General features: G+C 32.4%; 1 protein-coding gene and 1 pseudogene across 2 annotated transcripts; one reads left to right on the top strand and one right to left on the bottom strand.

The window, feature by feature from the left end:
• The first annotated feature begins 1,661 nt into the window (after positions 1 to 1,661).
• On the top strand, positions 1,662 to 3,488 carry LOC114254538 (annotated as a pseudogene).
• LOC105832841 (tRNA (adenine(58)-N(1))-methyltransferase catalytic subunit TRMT61A) lies at positions 2,904 to 19,754 on the bottom strand. Of its 2 annotated transcripts, none has more exons than XM_012674123.2 (3): positions 19,017 to 19,754; positions 18,687 to 18,959; positions 2,904 to 3,827 (listed from the first exon to the last, which is right to left on the bottom strand). In XM_012674123.2, the coding sequence occupies exons 1-3, from the start codon at positions 19,369 to 19,371 to the stop codon at positions 3,598 to 3,600; spliced, it is 858 nt and encodes a 285-aa protein (XP_012529577.1). In that variant the 5' UTR covers positions 19,372 to 19,754; the 3' UTR covers positions 2,904 to 3,597. The 2 variants fall into 2 exon arrangements, with proteins under 2 accessions (XP_012529577.1, XP_028046873.1); XM_028191072.1 differs by having other exon boundaries at positions 3,691 to 3,827; positions 18,728 to 18,959.
• Between the last annotated feature and the right edge of the window lie 1,443 nt (positions 19,755 to 21,197).

Here is a 21,197-nt window from a genome sequence, read left to right on the forward strand (position 1 = left end):
CCATTTGAACCGTGCACAAGATATCGTGTCCAAAAGCACCGTGTCCGTTTGAAACGTGTCCAAGTGAGTGCCATCCGCGGGGGAAGGCACTGAAGACTGAAAATTGCTATTTTGAGGTTTAATGCGTGCGTTTGCACTTGTCAACTTGCTCGCATATGTATATATACACATATCTGCATGTATAAATGTTCGTGACTGTGTGTGTGTGTGTGTGTGCGCGCGTGCGCGCGTGTGTGTGTGTGTGTGTGTGAAGGGGGGATGTTAATTAATATTACAATGTTATTATTCATTAATGAGTATTAGATCGTTTAGATTTTGCTTATCTCTGCTGTAACACACACACACACACACACACACACACACACACACACACACCACACGGGATCAGATGCGCCCAACGGGCACTATGAATTTCTACGAATGCCATTCTGTCTGAGCATTTCGCCCGCGTATTTCCAACGTTATATAAACGCCGTATTCAATGAGTTAGTCGCGAAAAGAATTATATCGGTTTATATGAACGACTTAATCGTCCCCTCTGTTGACTTTTGCGAAGGTATATCACGTCTAAAGGAAGTTTTATCGGTAGCAAGCAAATATGGGTTAATAATAAATTGGAGAAAGTGTCAATTATTACGAACAAAAGTCAATTTCTTGGGTTACGTTATAGAAAACGGTAATGTAGCACCCAGCGAAGAAAAGATAAGAGCGATAAAAGAATTCCTAAAACCAGTTGATGTAAAAACATTACAAAGCTTTTTAGGCCTTACGGGTTACTTCCGAAAATTTGTAGCCGGATACGCGACGATTGCTCACCTCTTAACTATAATCTAATTAAGAAAGACATACGTTTTTGTTCTGGCGACAAGAAAACTAACGCGTTCAATCAATTGAAAACAATTCTTTGTAATAAACCAGTATTGCGCATATACTCACCTAACGCAGATACCGAAGTACACACCGACGCGTCGAGTCAAGGTTTCGGAGCTATTCTCTATGCAACGCGACAGCGAAGACCGCTGCTTCCATCCAGTTTATTTCACGAGCGTTAAATGTTCGGCGGCGGAAGCAAGATTACATAGTTACGAGTTAGAAGTCTTAGCAGTTGTAAAAGCGATAAAAAAATTTAGAATTTACTTGATCGGTATTTCGTTCAAAATAATTACAGATTGTCAAGTGTTCGCGTTAACTCTTAAGAAAACTGACTGCTGCGCGAAGATTGCAAGGTGGACCCTTTTCCTCCAGGATTTCGCATACACCATCGAACATCGTCCAGGCACATCTATGCGACACGTCGACACTCTCAGCAGAAACTTCTTACCTTCGACAATGCTACTAACGGAATATCAAGAAACAATCACAGCTAAGTTGCAAAAAAACCAACTGGATAATGAAGAAGTGCAAGAAATCTCTAAACAAGTCAAACTGGAAAAGCGAAAGACTACTGCATAAAAAACGGGCTATTACACAAGGTCGTTAACAACGAAGCCTTGATAGTCGTACCTGAAATGATGCAAAATAGTATCATTCAACATATCCACGAGAGAGGCTATTTCGCTACCAAAAAAACAGAAGTTGTTAAGAACGGATTACTGGTTTAAAGGAATACGTCCAAAAATAGAGAAATATGTACAAAACTGCGTTGATTGCACTCTAGTTGAAAGGAAATCCGGAAAACTAGAAGGATGGCTACATCCTATCAACAAGGAAGGCATCCCATTCGGAACTTATCACATAGACCATCTCGGCCCTTACCCACCACAAAGAAAAAATACAATTATATTTTTGCTGTCATTGATGGATTTACAAAATTCATCTGGTTGTGTCCCGTAAAAATGACTAACGCCGCCGAAGTGATAAACAAACTGAGTAAGCAGAGCGCCATTTTCGGGAACCCACGACGCATTATCTCGGACCGAGGTAGCGCATTTACCTCACGTGATTTTAAAGAGTACTGCGAGGACGAAACAATAAACCGCACAACCATCGCCACGGGTATACCTAGAGGAAATGGCCAGATAGAGAGAATTAACCGTACATTAATACCTCTATTGACAAAGCTGACAGCTCCAAATCCAGTCGAATGGCACAAACATGTGGATAAAGTACAAAGATACTTGAACAACGTACCCAGCAGAAGCACCGGAATATCACCATTTTATCTACTGTTCAGTACTCGGATGAAATTAAAAGAAGATCCCACGATTAAAGATATTTTAGAAGAAGAAAGCGCAGCATTATATCAAGAGCGCGAAGAAAGTCCTCTTGACCACGCCAGACAATCCATTGCCAAAATACAAGAGGAAAACAGGCAAACTTATAATAAAAAAACGCAGAGCTCCTTCACAATATCAAGAAGGTGATCTAGTTGCTATCAAGTGCATTCAAAGCGGTCCAGGACTAAAGTTCACCGCCAAATATCTAAGCCCATACCGCATCAAGAAGGCACTTCGCAATGAAAGCTACATTGTTGAAAAAGTAGAAGAAGTCGAAGGACCACGTATAACGTCTACGGCAAGCGATCACATGAAGCTCTGGAATGGAACATCGCCAGCCAAACAGGCATCTGAGGACAGATGCATGTCAGATGGTCGAGTTTAAGATGAGCGATAGAGATTGATGCGGAATGTAGACCGCGGAACGAACGTTAGATGACGCTAGTTCGGTAGACAACGCAGGATTGTGAGATCGCACGTGCGCAGGATTGGGTAGGAGGAGGTGTGCGTGCGAACAGCGAAAAGTAGTGACGCTCTCTGAAAAATCGGATCTCCTTGTTCTAATTCGTTCTAATCTGTTCTATATATTCAAGGCAAATATAAGCCATTGTACCCTTCATTGGGAGTACGTTAGGGATCGCTGCCAGAGATCTCGCGAGGAGGGTATTTAGTCACTATACACCACTCTTTGTGTTGAGCACTTTTATTATAAAGTCTGTTTTTACAGTGTGCGGTTAGATCGCGACAGTGTCGCGTCTATGAGTGCACTGTCCACGACCCCGCAAAGCAGAGTCTGGCTATCTCGGTTTGTCGACTTCGGATTGACCCGTCCCTCACTTTTTTTGGCGGTTTATATATTTGTAAATTCGGTAGTCGAATCGAGAGAAAGGGAGGATTGCGTGAGGGCGCAAAAATAAGTCAGTATTCCAAAACCTTGCTTAGACAGCTGTCTAAGGAGCATTGCGCTAATTGTCGAGTGGATTGCGCGGAACCTCGCGCAATGCGCTCGATGCTGACTGCTGCAGCTGACCGACTTACGTCATCGGTGTTACTGACACCTTTCTTATCGGTATGAGTGTGTCACTCATAACATGTTCAATACTATCTGGGCTCTAATCTTTATCGGAACGAACCTGATCCCTTACATTTCATAATACTATATTTCATAATAACATTATAACAACTCTACATTTGAAAACGTTACCTTTTAAAATATCATTGTAATAATGTGATAGATTGTTTATTGTGACACTTTATAATTCCTTGGCAAAAGTTCTTGGCAAAAACTCTCGGTGATTTGTCTTCCGAGAGATGGTAATTAAAAATTTGATATTGTTCTGAACAAATTTGAATCTGAATCTTTGGCACAGAGACACAACTCTTATGTCTCCATCATCACTGTTATTTTATTTTCAAAAAATATATTAAAAACTATACCAACCTTATACTTCAAGCATTCCAAATCTAATATTGGCAAAGATCTATTTTGGACGTTTATTTCTTTTTGCAAGCATTCGTATGTATGTAATTCTATAAATCCTTTGCGAATCAGTTTTGCGTAAGTACGTTGAACTTGTTCGATGCAAGGAGAGAAAAAGCAGAGTTTTCCACCTGTTAATTGAAATTTGTTATACATCATATACTAAACTATAGTAATAAATATAACTTTTGGACTATTCTATGCGATTTATATTGCACACTCACAATAAAAATAATACAATGGAAGAATTGTGTTCCAAATAAATAAACCTTCAATTAGAATTAACAAGCTATTCAAATAAAAAAGAAAGGAAAATTAGCATACTAAATTAAAAGGTATAGCTATCATTATAGCGTAAAGCATTGAAAAGACATTAATAAAATGTTGTATTACTAAATGAAAAAATGAAAACGTTTTTTCACTGTTGAAACATTTTACACACATATACATTCAAGTTGTGTAACAATTATTTTTCATCAATGATATAATTCTTTAATCTTTTAAAAATAGAGAAATTTTTTTTATTAATGATGTATCACAGATTCTGCAAAGTTAATTGTAATTGAAGAGAGAAATGTGTTAAGGGGTTAACACCAACGTAGCGGGAAAAAAAATCGATTTTTTTTTTATTGCATTTTCTTGAAGCTTCAAGTTTCGAGAATATATCCTGAAAGTTTTATGTTGATATCTGCAAAAATGCTGGAATTACAGAGAGTTGAGTAAAATGGAATCGAGCGTTCGAGCGTTCGAGTGCTCGAATTGGAGCAATATCAACATAAATCGCCACTGGACGATGATGTGATTAAAGCCATTCGTTCAATATTTAAAAACAACTTTCTAGTGATAATTTACTGGAGAAATGCATCGGTGGATTTACGCAAAACGTTAACGAAAGTTTGAACAATCTGATTTGGCGCATAGCGCCAAAAGTGCAGCACACGTTGTGCAAATTGCTGCCAATATTGCTGCATACACATTTAATGAAGGTGCTGCTGCATATTTATTAATGATAATAAAAGAATTGTGCTGCATATTGCGAAAATCAAGACCGAGCGCGCATCGATGTGGCCGAATTACGAGCGCAGAAGGCGACGCGCGAAGAAAGGATTGCTCGCCGTCAACAGAAGTCTTTACAGAGCGCTGCTGCTATTGATGTGGAAAGAATCTCATATGGCCCCGGAATTGTCGACTAGAGGTAAAGTGCAAAATTCGGCTGTTAACAATAGTAGAACTAAACTTGAAACTTTAAACGTGTTTTTCTCGAAACATGGTTTTTAAAGTCGGTGACCACCAGATCTCAAAAACTAATCGATAGATCGTTTTCAAATTTTTACACAATACTCTCAGAAACATTCTTTTGTCGGTGACAATCTTTTTTTTTTATCGATCTTCATTAAAAATTAAAAAAAATGAAAAGAACGAAAATTTTTCGTTTTTTTTTTTTTTTTTATTTTAACTTCAACTCATCGCCATTTTGTAACAAACGATAAAATCGACAATCGGCGATCGTCACCGACAAATCACTACTGTTAGCTTAAAAACACCATTTTGTTTTTTTGTTTCAGATAGATCGTTTAGACGGGAGTGGTCACCGCAAAATGCGTTTTTCCAAACCTCAATGTGTGTCGGCGGCCATATTTCTGCTTTCCGTCGCCATTGTTTAATAAAAAAAATTTTTTATACTCTCGAAACATAAGTCAATAATCACACAAAATTTTATTTTATTCCCACTACCCGTTTAGGAGGAGTAAAATATCAAAGTTAGGCCTGTTTTTCGACCGTCTAAGTTGGTGTAACTCCTTAATATCTATATTTTAAGTAAATTATATATATGTATACATATATATAGATATACAGTTATGGCAATGACTGCTTATTTTAATGTTTTTTACTTACTACACACACACACACATACACAAGTTGTGTAACAATTATTTTTCATCAATAATATAATTTTATACTAATAATTCGTTAACTATTGCGAAAATGGTAAAATTGTAGAGAACTTTTCTATTCAGCTTGGTCCATTCTACTTTTATACAAGCGCTATGTTAAAAATTGAAATATATATTTACATAGTGCTTTTATGTATATATAAATAAAGATATTCAAATTTTTGTCATATATCACACTTACACAAAAAAAGTAATTGATTCAATAAAATGTGTAGTTGCGGGCTGTCGATTACAGATATACTCAATACAATAATATTTACTGTTAATTTTTACAAGACCGATATGTTTTTGATTGCCTTTTTTGTTTTTAGTGCTAGAACTTTTTTATCAATATTATTGGGTTGAATAGTAAAAATTCTGTTTCCTCCCTCCCTCGTGTCACTATAGTTAGCTTCCGAGCTGGAGCGGAAACTTCATACTTGTTGCATCATTTTTTACTTTTGTTGGTTAAATAATAATAAATACCGTAAGAATAATTGTTTAAACAAAAAATAAGTTAATATTTCATAAATAACTCGTGTGAAAACATACACTTTGTTATAAAATCAATAAAAAATAGTCAGTCTACTTATGTGTCAATGCGTGGTTTTGTTGTTTTAATTTTAATGTTCATGCTATGAAGCATAAATACAGTATATCTAGACCGAGGATTGTCTAGAATTTCGGAAATTGTGGTAGAGCTTACGTTGAAAAAAGCGGACAATATAAGGTGTATATCCTTCTCTCTCACACACAGGCGCACCTTATATCGTCAGGAGCGTCCCAGATGCGCACAGTGTAAAACAGACACCACCAATCAGATAACTGCTTTTGTAAAAATTAAGATAAATTTATAGAATTTGATTGGTGTCCGTTTTACACTGTGAGCATTTGGTACTCACTTAAATCGTTTGCCTTTTTCAACGTATATCTTATCCTTTTCTACGTGCGTCTACACCCCCTCTCTTGAGATGAGCAGGCCTGTTATGAAGACTAGAATCAGGAGACCGAACCAAGGTCCGTCGATAGAGAGATGGCGTTAAGTAGTCTTCGCATGATCAGTCATTTTTAGTTCACTGAGTTGTATTAGCACACGTCGTAATATGGGTCATATCTGTAGTTATTACTGTGTGTGTACTGCTTTTGGTGTGTGTAAATTACAACAGCGTGCAAAAAAAAATTCGATCATTGAATCTCGAAATTATTTTGTATAATTTTGTGTTATCGCACGGACATTCGTGCACGTTTCGTAGCACGGGCAATGCAACCAAAATTATATACATATGCGTTATTCTTGGCCTTAACATGAACATTGGCTACATAGTACATGTCCACGCCATATCATGAGGGCACTTGAGGACATTTAAAATCGGCCTGTATTGACTTTTGGTCTTTATTGCTATATGATTGGTATCAAAGTTTCATTTCTGGCAGCACTGGTTGGAATATATTTCGGTCATATATATAATACTCATATATTACTAGCGTTGGGCTTATCTCATAGAAGGAGTGGGTAAAATTAAAGAGAGATACAATAAAAATCGTGTACCTACATCGTTGTGCGCAAGCGTGGCACATAGTAGTAGGAATCCGCGGGGTGCGCGGTAGCGGGAGCGACTTGCGCGTGCGCAAAACTGTCAAGGTACACCAAGTAGCTTCGTAATGTTTTCACTTTCTTTTCAGCTCAACTAGCAATAGTCTTATTACATATATGATTTTAGTGTCTCCATGGACAAAAGAATATATGGACACCGCACAAAGCAGAGGGGTTGTGAAATTTGCGGTAAGGGGCGTGCAAGGTCTGTAGATGAACGACGGGAGAGAAAGGAAGGTCATCGCATGAGTGCCATTTTGGAGTCATAAAGTGTATGGAGTCATATGTGTAGTGTTTGTTGTACGAGAAGAGTGAGTGAGTAGTAGTAAGGGGAAGGTGGAATTGATACATCGTATTGGCCCCGGCCATTTTGGGGCCAAAAGACTAAATATGAGTGGCAAGACCTTCCTTCCTCTCCCGTCGTTCATTAACAAACCTTGAGGGAGTGTAGCGTTATCTTTTTTTACCAGTTGACACCGTCGGCTGTTTCCGCCACATACTTGACGATTCCTGAAACTAGATATACTTCATATCCGCCAAGTCTCGAATTAAAGTATGAAATGCGAATTACTTCGAATCATTAACTTTATAAAAGTAGACAAAAAAATTAAACAATTAAATAATTAATATATCAAAAACTAAACAATTTGCAATCTTTGAAAAATTATTATGCATAAGCTATAACGCAACTTTCAAAGTTCGGATATCTTTGGTTACGTTCGTTGATGCCGACGGTGTCAACCATAGACAAAATATATCTAAACTGAGCATTGTACGAAAGAATATATGGTATAAGGTACTCTAACAGGTGAGGGAGCTGAACATTCGGTAAGGGGAGTGAGAATGCTCTTTTTTACTTGCTCAGCGTCTCTTTTTACAAGTTGACACCATAGACATAGTATATCTAGACTGAGCATTGCGGGAGTAGGATTAAGGTTCAGAGGAAAAAGGTTAACATGCTTTAGGTCATACTTTTCTCGTTCGTGCATGCATACAAGTGCAAAAAGTGGCCTTTGCACTTGTACACATGCGCAATTCTTTGTACATTCTTTGTAGACTGTCATCAAAAAGTATCCACATCAGAATAAAACATTTTTCCAAAAGTGTTGAGAAACGACGCGATTCTGAAATAAATTCTAATTTTCGGTATTGACTTGTTGTCAATTTTATGATCCAAAAAGCAATATTTTTGTTTCAGCACACTGTGAATAGATTTAACTACCTAGTGAATTTTCGTGAGTAAAAATTTTTCTTCATCTTCAAGTATCCATCTTTACCGAGAGGCAAGGAAATTCATTTAAAAAATACCTATTTTGTCAAAAGTGAAGAGACACAAATTTAATAATTATTTCGATAAAAAATAAGCGCATAAGATAAATATAAAATACAAATAAAAATAAAATCTACACTTTCATTAACTTTGTATAGAATGTAAAAATCCGACACAAAAACTAGGCTAGTACATTCGATGTATGCGGCTGGAGTAAGTGTGCTGTGAAGGCGAGATGCCGATTTCTATCATTTCTTGCCATGAAGTACTTCCATGAAAATTTTAAGAAAAAAATATGTTAAAGTAATCACTTTGAGGTTTTTTGAAAAAAATGGAGGTGTATCTCTAAAACATAACCTTGAAAAATTTTTTATAAAAATTCCAGAATTTTTTAATCCATATATTTGTCAAAATAAAAAAAAATAGTCTTATCGATGTTCATAACATTTTTTTTCATCAAAATTGGTTAACCCATTTTCGAGAAAAATCACTTTTTGATTTTGCTTTTCCCCTCCGTATCCTTTTTTAAAAAATGCATGTAACATCGATACTTGCATATATCGAATGTATCGAAGTTTATTGTTGCCTTTTTTCCGCGATACCGATTTGTTCTTTTGCTGCGCTTACTTCGTGTTGTAAGAGTAGCTATCATAGTCTAGTAGAATTACTTTTTTGGAAAAAAATTGATAACAAGTTTGAAATGCGTCAAGCACAATTAATATGCGTGGATTAAGTAGGTACATTTGCCACTCGCAAAAAGCTGAGACTTATTGCAAAAATTACGGGTTAAAATAAGAAAAAAACAATTTTGGCTTGCGCCTCGTAAACTAAAAACAGAATTCAAAAAGTTTCAAATAAAAGTTGTAGGTTATTAAATAGATCTACAATAATAAATTTAGTTTGTAGAGATAAACTTTGTAGAGAAGTTCAAATTAGTGGTATAAATTGATTATCAAAATTCCAGAAAACTGAACTGCTAGTTATTTAGATATTAAATATTTTATTTATATGGACTCTTATGGGAATTGATTTTTTTTTGTTTTTATCGCCATATTAAACGTAGAAATAATGAACAGATGTTAGTGAAACTTTACAACGATACAGCTTAGCCAGAAAAATACTGTTAAATTTTTGAAACAATGTACTTGCTCGTTTAAGGGAGTTCCGCTGCTAAATCAAAATGAACAGATTTTCATGAAACTTTGTAGAGAAGTTCAAATTAGTGATATAAATTTACTGTAAAAATTTCAGAAAGCTGAACTAGCTAGTTATTTAGATATTAAATATTTTATTAACATGGGCTCATATGGGAATCAATAAATTTTCAGGATTTTTCAGTTTTTATTGTCATATTAAACATAGAAATAATGAACAGATGTTAGTGAAACTTTACAATAATACATATTAGCTGTCCAGAAAAGTACTGTTAAATTTTTGAAACGATGCACTTGCTCGTTTGAGTGAAATAATTGATAAGATAAAAAAAGTTTACAATAATCGAAGTAATACAGTACTTAAGTGTGGTAAATGTGTGCTAGTGATATAACATGAATTTCAAATTGTTGTATTTAGTTATCTAAGAATGGTATAATTGTGAAAAATGTTTATTCTCAATTTTTAAAAAAATTATTTCAGTAATGAAGGTAGTACTTTATAGCCGATTTTTTTCTTATATTCACCATTATTAACTTTAGACCATATACAGCAAAAAAAGAAGGCTACAAAATAATCATTTGAATATTTTTCTTTACTTGAACCCCTGTGCCACTTGTTGTGCCGGGCCTGAGCAGAGGAACTCCCTTAAGTGAAATAATTGATAGATAGGATTAAAAAAGTTCACAATAATCGAAGCAGTACAGCACGTAAGTGTGGTAAATGTGTGCTAGTGATACAACATAAATTTCAAATTGTTGTATTTAGTTATCTAAGAGTGGTATAATAGTGAAGAATATTTATTCTCGATTTGAAAAAAAATTATTTTAGTAATGAAGGTAGTACTTTATAGGCGAATTTTTTCTCATATTTACTATTATTAACTTCAAATCATATACAGTAAAAAGAGCGCAACAAAATGGTTATTTGGTTTTTTTTTACTTGAGCCCCTGTGCCACTTGTTGTGCCAGACATGAGCAGAGAAACTAATGTTGGGATTACTTCTTGTGTAGAATATCGAATTATTTGATAGCGTGTAAGATTAGGGTTAATAAAAACTGTAAGTATGTAAAAATAAAATTGAAAGTTATAATATATATAATAATAATTTAATATTCAATCAATAAAATGTTAAACATAAAGATAAAAATAAGATTATCTATATCGATCTGTAGCGAATCTTAGTGCTGAATAATTTTTCTAAAACAATATAAAAAATAAATGACTGAAACAGAAAAAAAATAAAGTTCCGAAAACGACTTACCTCCGATTTTTTTGAAACTACGTATTTTTACGTATTTTGGGGCGCTGATTACCAATATTATAGTAAATATTGGCGCAAATTTGATTTTCATGGCGAAAACCATGAAAAAACCATAAAAATGGTTTTTACCATTTATTTTCGTAAATAATGGGAATTTCTAAAAATACTTCAAACAAAAGTTGTAGATCTCATCGAAATACACATTTTACGTCGTATTTATTTTTGCCATAAAAATAATAGTTTTTGAGAAAAACGATGTTAAATGTTCAAAAATTTATACAACTCATCTAACACACGCGTCGAGTTTTATTAGTTAATTTTAATGCTTTTAACTATATTTAAGTACTTACATTATATATATATATATATATATATATATATATAATGTGTTTTTGTACGTAGAACACGAATCTGGCAGAAAAGTGTCGCTCTGCCCCGCGAGACGAGATATTAATCGTTAAAGTTCACAATTTGATAGATTATGAAACCTATCATACCGACGAAATGTTGCGACTGAACATGGTGAGTAAGTCCCAGATGCGCACAGTAACAAACGGACACAGCAGGCTGAGTAAAACGGACACAAACCAAATGCGCACGGACCAGATGCACACGGACCAAATGCGCACAGTCGCAAACCTATGTGGTGCAGAGAATGCTTTGCACACACACACACACACACGCGCGCGCGCGCACGCACACACACACACACATACACGCACGCACGCACACACACACGGGGTGCAAGGGAGGCTTCCCCCCCCCCTCCCGCACCCACCCCGTCGGTAGAGGTGCCCGAAAAGTCGCAACTCATGTGGTAAGTTTGTAGGTTACTACGTCCGTTTAGTCCGTGCGCATTTGGTCCGTGTGCATCTGGTCCGTGCGCATTTGGTCTGTGCGCATTTGGTCTGTGCGCATTTGGTCTTTGTCCGTTTCATTCAGCCTGCTGTGTTCGTTTATTACTCTGCGCATCTGGGACGCTCCCAACATGGTCCCGTGGCCATATATTTTGACATATTTTGACTGAGAGAGAATCAATATATGTCAAAATATATGGCCACGGGACCACGGGACCATGTTCAGTCGCAACATTTCATCGGTATGACAAGTTTCATAATCTATCAAATTGTGAACTTCAACGATTAATATCTCGTCTCGCGGGGCAGAGCGACACTTTTTTCTGCCAGATTCATGTTCTACGCACAAAAACACATTTTATATATATATATATATATATATATATATATATATAATGTACTTATAGTTAAAAACATTAAAATTAACTAATAAAACTCGACGCGTGTGTTAAATGAGTTGTATAAATTTTTGAACATTTAACGTCGTTTTTCTTAAAAACTATTGTTTTTATGGCAAAAATAAATAGGACATAAAATATGTATTTCGATGAGATCTACAACTTTTGTTTGAAGTATTTTAGAAATTCCCATTATTTACGGAAATAAATAAAAAAAATCATTTTTATGGTTTTTTCATGGTTTTCGCCATGAAAATCAAATTTGCGCCAATATTCAGTATAATATTCGTAATCAGCGCCCCAAAATACGTAAGAATACGTAGTTTCAAAAAAATCGGAGGTAAGTCGTTTTCGGAACTGTACCCCAGAAAAATTATTGCATCAAGATTTGCTACAGATCAATATAAGCGAACTCATTTTTATCTTTATTTAAAAGGTTCTTAATTTTAGCCAAAATTTATAAATGTAATTACTGACATATTATTTAAAAAAATGAATAAAATTATGTAAAACAGGCTTCTAAATTTTGGGGAAAAAATCTAAATTTGAAAAATATTGATTTTTATTTCTTAAAATTGGTTCTTTTGACTACCTAAATTAAACTTTATATATCTATTTAGATACATATAACACATTTTAGGAAAACAGAAGATACAATTTTAAATAATAAAAATCACAATATTTTTTAATTTAGAATTTTTCAACAATTTTAAAAGTAATTTTACTCATTTAATTCATTCTTAATAATAAAATGTACATAATATTGATAAAATCTATATTGCATACACATTGAATAAGTAATAAATCAATATTAAGCTATGTTCTTAAATATTAAATTGCAATAATGCAAAACATTCACATTCACTACAGATTAATTAAATAAACATTAAATGTTTATTTTAATCTTTTTAATGTTAAATCTATGTTTTTAAATATTTACACTATTGTAATTCAATGTTTTTGAAATAATAATTCAATATTTGTGTACTATATAAGAATTTCTTGAGTGTAACATAACATCATAATAAATTTTATAAATATTTTTAGAGAATTTAAAATGTCATTTGTGATTGAATCTAAGTTATTTTATGTTTAATACTGCTATATATAATTTCAAAATATGTAATTTTCTTTTCTTTCCCTCCTAAACATTTAATATTTTCAATTTGTCATTTTTGACATGTGCATAATACTTTGGGTGCTTTCCAGCAATGTATGCAGGCGACGCTGTGTAACAGTGTACGAACTAGTGCTTTCCAACTACAACACAATCGTACACAACTAAAATTGCTAAATTTGACTGTGTCATCCCTCCATGAATATCAACATTTTTACATTTTTACATTTGGTATCATTTATTTTTCTGTAGATAGAAATATGTAATGATAAAAATTTCTAATTTCAGTTAAACGGTTAATTATTTGCATTAAATATTTCTAAAAAATATAATTTTTAAGTTATTATAATTTTGAAATGTTTTCATAAAATCTTTTTGTTAATAAAAAACAAAAATTAAAAAGATAAATAACACAATTTTATTAAAGATTGGTTTCTAAATAACGAAAGATATTCAATACATACTTTATTTTATTATTTATTACAACTACAAATGTATATGATACAATAATCAATATATATTGATAAATTTACTATTAATTATTACTGTCTTTTACACACGTTAATGATATGTAAATTTTTAATTGTATGTAATATCAAATATTACATACAATTAAAAATTTACATAAATTTAATAATTAATGATTATATAATTTTCCAATTACAGCAGTGGAAGAATTTATTTACAAACACTGCAGTGTATATATTATTTCAGCTTTCATTATTCAGGGGGTCATTCCCTATAAACGGCCCCCAAAAAAAGAAATGTTTTAGGAGTTTTTTTAAATAAAAATATTACACCAACTGTTTTGAAACTATACAGTATGTTGTGAGTGCGCGACACTCACACAAACTTTACTCGCAATAACGATAAGGGTGTCGAGTGACACCTCGCGCGACGACACCGTCCGGCCTTGCTACCGGGCATCGCACCGGCCTTCACACCGGACATCGCACCGGGCAACATATCCGGTTACTACTCATTTCGCCACCCGAAATCTCCTGATTTCCGGTGGAATGCGCCTAGCTAGCAATTGCTGGCTAAGCTAGTGCACGGGCCAAAGGCCCGTGACCGCGAGTGACATCCCTTGATAACAAGCCGAAAAGCTGAGTATATAAAGGCCGCGGAAAGAAAACGAGTGGGCTCATTATTAATAATAATAGCGACGAGTCTAAGTCGCTCGTCGAATCAACAAACTACACTTAGTTATTCACCTTTCGGGTTCGCTAACAAAATTGTAAAGGAAGAACAAATATATATATCTTTTAATATCAACTCTCGGCGTTATCTTTTGGAAACCTGATCCCGAGGAGTCATCGGCAGCGGTCCCGCACTGTATCCCGAGACAAGGGATACAACAAGTATTAATAACAGTATTAATATTCGACATTTATATTGTATAAAAAAATTTTTTTGTTATAAAATAATCGATATATATACATATATATATACAGGGTGTCCCAGAATGAATAATTTTTATTTTACAGAGTGAAAGAGAATAAAATTTTAAACTAAAAATTCCTTTAAAAATTTTGGCTTACGCTATTATTTACTGAATTATTAATAAATAAAGTTGATCAATCAGATGGCGCGCGGCCGGCATATGCAGCAGCGTAGCGTGCCATGTGGCTTCACGGGCTCTCCACACGCTTGTTACACATTCCCTTGCTTAAAACTTTATTTTTATTTTTTATATTAATGAATAATTAAATAAATAAATAAATTTAAATTAATAAATAAATAGAGAAATAAATAACTAAGTAAACTGATAAGTAAATAAATAAGAATAAATAAAATTAGAAATTATTTCAATTTATTATTTTTTATTTTTAGTTGTTAATTATTTATTTGTGTACTTGTATTTATTTAATTATTGAAAATATTTATTTGATTCAATTACTTAATTCTCATAATTGACTTAGCAGCGGTAGACAAAATTAACTACAGAGAGTGTGTTATACAAAGGTATCAAAAAATTGTTGATAAAAAATATTAAAATAAATTGTTAATAAACAATTTGTTTAAACAATTTTGTAAAGAATTATTTCAGCATATGTTTTAGGGCCACAAAAACCTAAAACGTGAAACAAATCTTAGCCGCAATTTACGTAAAAATGTTTACTTTTAAATAAAAAAAAATTTTAATTTTTTTTACTCCTTCCTTTTCTCTTTAAAAAATGTTTTCAAATAATAAGAAAAAAATAAAAAATGGTAGAATACGAACTATTTTTATTAATTAAATTTAAAATAATAACACCGAGTTCTACGGCAAAAATTGCATAAGGAACGCATGATGCATGTCGATATTAAGAAATTATTTAAGAAATTGTTTAAACATTTTTTTAAAAACTGTTTTTAAGTAAAAATTGATAGCTCCTTTGCTACAAAAGAAATCACTCTAATAATTAAAAAAACACATGTTGAAATAATTCTTTAAAAAATTGTTTAAAAAAATTGTTCACTAACAATTTATTTTAACACTTTTTATCAACAATTTTTTTTATACCTTTGTATAACACACTCTCCGTAGTTAATTTTGTCTATCGCTGCTAAGTCAACTATGAGAATTAAGTAATTGAATCAAATAAATATTTTAAGTAATTAAATACGAGTACACAAATAAATAATTAACAACTAAAAATAAAAAATAATAAGAAATTGAAATAATTTCTAATTTTATTTATTTTTATTTATTTACTTATTAGTTTACTTATTGTTAGTTATTTACTTCTTTATTTATTTATTAATTTAAATTTATTTAATTATTCATTAATATAAAAAATAAAAATAAAGTTTTAAGTAAGGGAAATTGTAATAAGCGCGTGGAGAGCCCATGGAGTCACATGGCACGCTACACTGCTGCATATGCCGGCCGTGCGCCGTCTGATTGATCAACTTTATTTATTAATAATTCAGTAAATAATAGTCTAAGCCAAAATTTTTAAAGGAACTTTTAGTTTAAAATTTTATTCTCTTTCACTCTGTAAAATAAAAATTATTCATTCTGGGACATCCTGTATACATATATATACATATATATATATATATATATATATATATATATATAATATATATTAATATATACTATAGAATCTTTTTTTATTTGCTCAAAAAGGCGTGCAGTCTAACGTCCCGCAAAGCGGTCTGAATCAAATAAACAAGTTTTTTTTAACTACATGACCATAGTTTCTAGATAAATCTAAAGAAAATTTTAACAAATGAATATTAACAAAATAGCGACATTAAAAAAATTTGTTTCAATTTTTGCTGAAAATTTCGCCTTATTTATTTAAAAAAAGATGTAAAATTAAATTTTTTTAACTTTTACATTTATCTAGAAACTATGTAAATTAAAAAAACTTATTTATTTGATTCAGACCACTTTGTGGGACGCTAAGCTGCACGCCGTTTTAAACAAATAAAAAAGGATTCTAAAGATATATATATATCAATTATTTTACAACAAAAAATTTTTATACAAAATAAATGTCAAGTAATAATACCTGTATAGTTTCAAAATTTGGTGTATTTTATTTTAAAAAAATTCCTAAAACATTGCTTTTTTGGCCATTTATAGGGACCCCCTTAACCAAATGTTAAACAAAAAAAATAATTCTTTGTGAAGCACTGTATCTCTTATTTATTAAGACTTATTAGAAAATGCTCAATTTATAAAAAAAAATTTTAAATATTAACTTACACCACAAATCTTTTGGTAATTACTTCTCTGCTCTCTAGACAGCGTGCCATCTACAACTCGACATATAGGCTGCGTTTCCTTTGGCGCTTACAGCGCTTGTAAACATCATTTGTCCTTGTTTAATCATGATGAACAACAAGGATGAAATAATGCTCACGGCGCAATGTTTAATAGCTAGAAAGCACCCATTATATTTACATGTTTGTGTATTAACCCTAGAATGGCTTACCAAGATAATTTTGTACAACACGAATTTGATTTCATCTCCTAATTTAGCAAATGAATGGATCGACTTGAGGCACCGACCATAATTCAATTTAAAGTCTTAAGAATCGTGAAAGACACTAGCTGGCATCGAAACGTTATTAACTTCCGAGCAGTAGGAATATAAAGAGTAAAAATGGGGTATAAATATACCCCACCTAACCTAACCTAACCTAACCTAACATTTGTGTATGTTTTGTTTGGATACTGGAAAAAATTTTCTAGTAAAAATTACTCTGTATGATAGCAGTCATGGACCATAAGAAAAAATTTCAGAAGAATTATATCATAAATGGTAAATACTATAGTAATTTAATAAAAACAGTAAAAATTTCCATAATTTCTTACTTGGTCCACGCTCACTATTTACTACAATAATTTTTGCAATAAAATTTTTTCGGTGCATAAAATAGTATTTTTTTCGTATTTGTATTTCTTCAAAAGGCAAATTGTTGTCGACCGCGATTGTTTGAGGTGGCTTCGCGTCTTTATATTGTCATCGATTAAAGAAGCCGTAAGATCTGTGGCTAATGCTGCGAGATCTATAACCGATACCGACGTCGCGAGATCTATCAGCCGATGCCGATATTACAATTACTTTTACAAAAAATCTTCGCTTAAACCTTATATGTTTACATTTCGTTCAGATGGGTACTCCCTGTAGAAAGATTGGTACAACATTTCTGTGTATGAAAATCACAAAACAATACAGTGTGGCGACTTGGTGAGTGTCGCTTGAAGTCATGAAAATATTTTAATAATTTTTTTTACTTTAATAATATATTCGATATTTAAAAAAAAAAACATTTTTATTAGTTTTATAGCAAAATAAAAAAATTTATTGTATCTATTCATTTTTTTTTACTACCGCTTTTTCCAACTTTTATTTGTCAAAATAATTATACTTTTTAAACGATACCTAAAATCCATTTTATCCCGGTTCTAGATCTATCTTTTTACCTTTTTAAAAGTGTTCGGTTTTTTTAAATTCGTTTAAAATTGTCAAAAATACAACAAATTTTAAAAAAGTCATTTTTGCAATTTTTTCAAACCTTATTTTGTTTAAGTTAATGTTTCATGTATTAAATGATAATTAATACTATTGGGGATTACACCATCGTCTTTGTCATAAAAAGATGAAATTCATGTAGCACAATATTGATTTCAGTTCATCTATTTAATGCAGTACGTTTGGGAACAAATGGGGTACATTTTTAACCTAGTAAAACATTTGAAGTAAAAAAATATAGGTATACTGTTCTAGAGTTAATGTTATTTTCAATTACTTATTTTTATGCAGATTTTAAAATAAACTTCTTAGATTTCAAGATAGTTTCTCCAAATATGCTAAAGAATTTTTTAGTTATCTCTGTATCTTTTTATATTGTTAGTAATTTTAACAAAGCATTATTAAAAACGTTTGTCCTAAAAAATTTTTACCTGTTTTCTTTAAAACAACAATGGCATGATCTATAGCTAACCATGGATGTGGAAGATCCAGAAATACTGAATCAACTTTGTGGTTCAACTCTTCTCCAAATCCTTCTAAACAAACGTCGTTTTTCTTCAAAGTTACAAAGTCACTCAAACCATGTTTTCTAAATTCTGCACTAGCAATAGATATGCGCTGTTCATGAAAATCAAAGGTGTACAAATGACCACTTGGACGTATCGCTCGTATTAATGAGTGAGATAAAGAGCCACTACCAGTACCTAAAACACAAAATTATGAAAATAAAGCTATTTCTTTTAATAAGTAATATAATGTACCTGTTTCGACAACTATACTTCCTGGTCTAAGTTCCATTAAGTGTATAATAAGACTTATGTCTGGACTATAAATAATTTGAGTTCTGTGAGGCAACATGAGCGTCCAGAGCTCTGGTGTTGGCTGTAACACATATGCCCAGCCTCGAGTTAACTCTACTTTTGAACCATACTTTTGCCCGATGAGAGAGATAACTTTCAATGCACCATAAGTGGTATTGAACACATTGTCTATGATTTGGCCTCTTTTATTACAAATTTTCGCTTTTACTTCCAGAGAATACATATTGTTTGGATTTAAATATAAAATAACAATATCTCCATCTTCTATAATTTCTTTAGTTGCTTTGAAACTCATTTTTTCGCATAACTTAAATTCTACTTTGCATGTGTTTAAAACTTATGTGTAAAATTAGTTACGTAAAGTTATATACCAAAATTATTTATTATTTCTTTGCAAATTATTTTTTAATTATTGTTTAATACTTTTTTTTTATAAACTATCCTGGGTTTCTACAATCCCTTAATTTTCTCAACTAGACTGGAAATTACTCAGCTATTTCAGTATCAACATTGGTAAAATTCAATTGCGTTTCTTATATGGACACAGTATAAATCTTATATTAAAATTGACGCTTCTTTAAATTAAGATCAGGATGGAAGCAGTCATGTCGATCAACTAGCATCAAATTTTTGTGCAACTGAGCAATGCTGTATTGCCGTCAAATCTGAAGCTTTGGTACCAACCATATGGCAGAAAAGGTTAAGGGCTTTGACTATGGCTTAGTTTACATCGTCAAAACCTTAGTACGCGTATTAAGTTTGGTGCGCATCAAAACCTTAGTACGGGCGCGTTTACATTGAATGTACTAAGCATGTACTGTGAAAAATATAATACAAATTTAATTCATATTGATGTCTCCTACTAAGACATGTTCACACCGGTTTTTAGATTTTAGCACTGAGGTTATGCTCAATTGCTAAATTCTCTCTAAAATGCGTTTTATGCGTTTACATCGACATTGGCCTAGTTTACATCGTGCATTTGATACGCGTATCAAATAGTAAATAACTAGTGAATGTGTTTAATCATTGGCTGATCAGCTTAAATTCACTACTTGATACGCGTATCAAATGCACGATGTAAACTAAGCCATTTGTATCACTTGGTACGCGTAATAGCCTGCCAGATTTCCAGATTTGGTACCAGCATATACTAGAAAAAGTTGAGAGCTGACACAGTCATGTTTTAGGTGCCCTTCAGCGCCCTCATGACATCAACGACATGGACATGTACTACGTAACCAATTCACATTAGGATCAAGGAGTAACACATATGTGTAGAATGTTGGTTCCATTTCGTAAAGAGTAAAAAAATTAATTTATTTATTTATTAAAACAGATATAACATAATTTAATCTTCTATTTTCGCATAAATCGTAAATCTTTTTAAATTAACAGATAATTTTTTGAGGAAAAGATGTACACATTGGCCAAGAGTGGATTTCTATCATTTATACTTTCTTTCTTTTCTTTATTTCTTTATTTAATAAATGTTTGGAAATTGTGCATTTAGTCGTTTACGAGTCGTTATCATTGACATTCTGCAACGTGTTGTTAAATAATCGTCAATATATATATATATATATTATTTTATTTTAATACTGTATATATTCCTAATTCTAATAGAGAGCACAACAAGAATATAACTAATAGACTGAATACAATTTTACAACATTTTATTTACAAAGTAATAACAATCAGTAAGAGTTAATTTAAAAAATTGTCACTTTTCTATTTGTATTAAATCACTATTTGTATTGTATCACAGAATTATTTATGAATAATTTGTTTTAGATTATATATTAATGTAATTGTGATATTAATATACGCACGCACGCACGCGCGCGCGCGCGCGCGCGCACACACAAACACACACACACACACACATTTAATGTACAAAAAAATATAAAATATGATTTCTATTTTAAAAATATGCCGGTCTTATAACGTAATTATGTTAACGAGCGAGACAATAATAAAATCGAACAAAGTGATAATAAAAGCGTGCAAGGATCGATCCGATCATGGATCTTCGAGATTATTTTGCATGATAACTTTGTGTTATCGCAAGGACATTTCGTGCACAATAGCACGGAACGGGACCAACATTATACAGATACG

The sequence above is a fragment of the Monomorium pharaonis genome, unplaced genomic scaffold (assembly GCF_013373865.1).
Source record: "Monomorium pharaonis isolate MP-MQ-018 unplaced genomic scaffold, ASM1337386v2 scaffold_694, whole genome shotgun sequence".
Lineage (NCBI taxonomy): Eukaryota > Metazoa > Arthropoda > Insecta > Hymenoptera > Formicidae > Monomorium > Monomorium pharaonis.

Bases quoted from the DNA above. Each gene is read 5' to 3' on its own strand.
- LOC105832841 (XM_012674123.2), bottom strand. From the start codon at position 19,371: ATGAGTTTCAAAGCAACTAAAGAAATTATAGAAGATGGAGATATTGTT. The intron at 18,960-19,016 runs GTACATTATATT...TTTGTGTTTTAG, and splicing joins AAGTATAGTTGTCGAAACAG to GTACTGGTAGTGGCTCTTTA. The intron at 3,828-18,686 runs GTAAAAATTTTT...TTCAATTAACAG, and splicing joins TGTTGTTTTAAAGAAAACAG to GTGGAAAACTCTGCTTTTTC.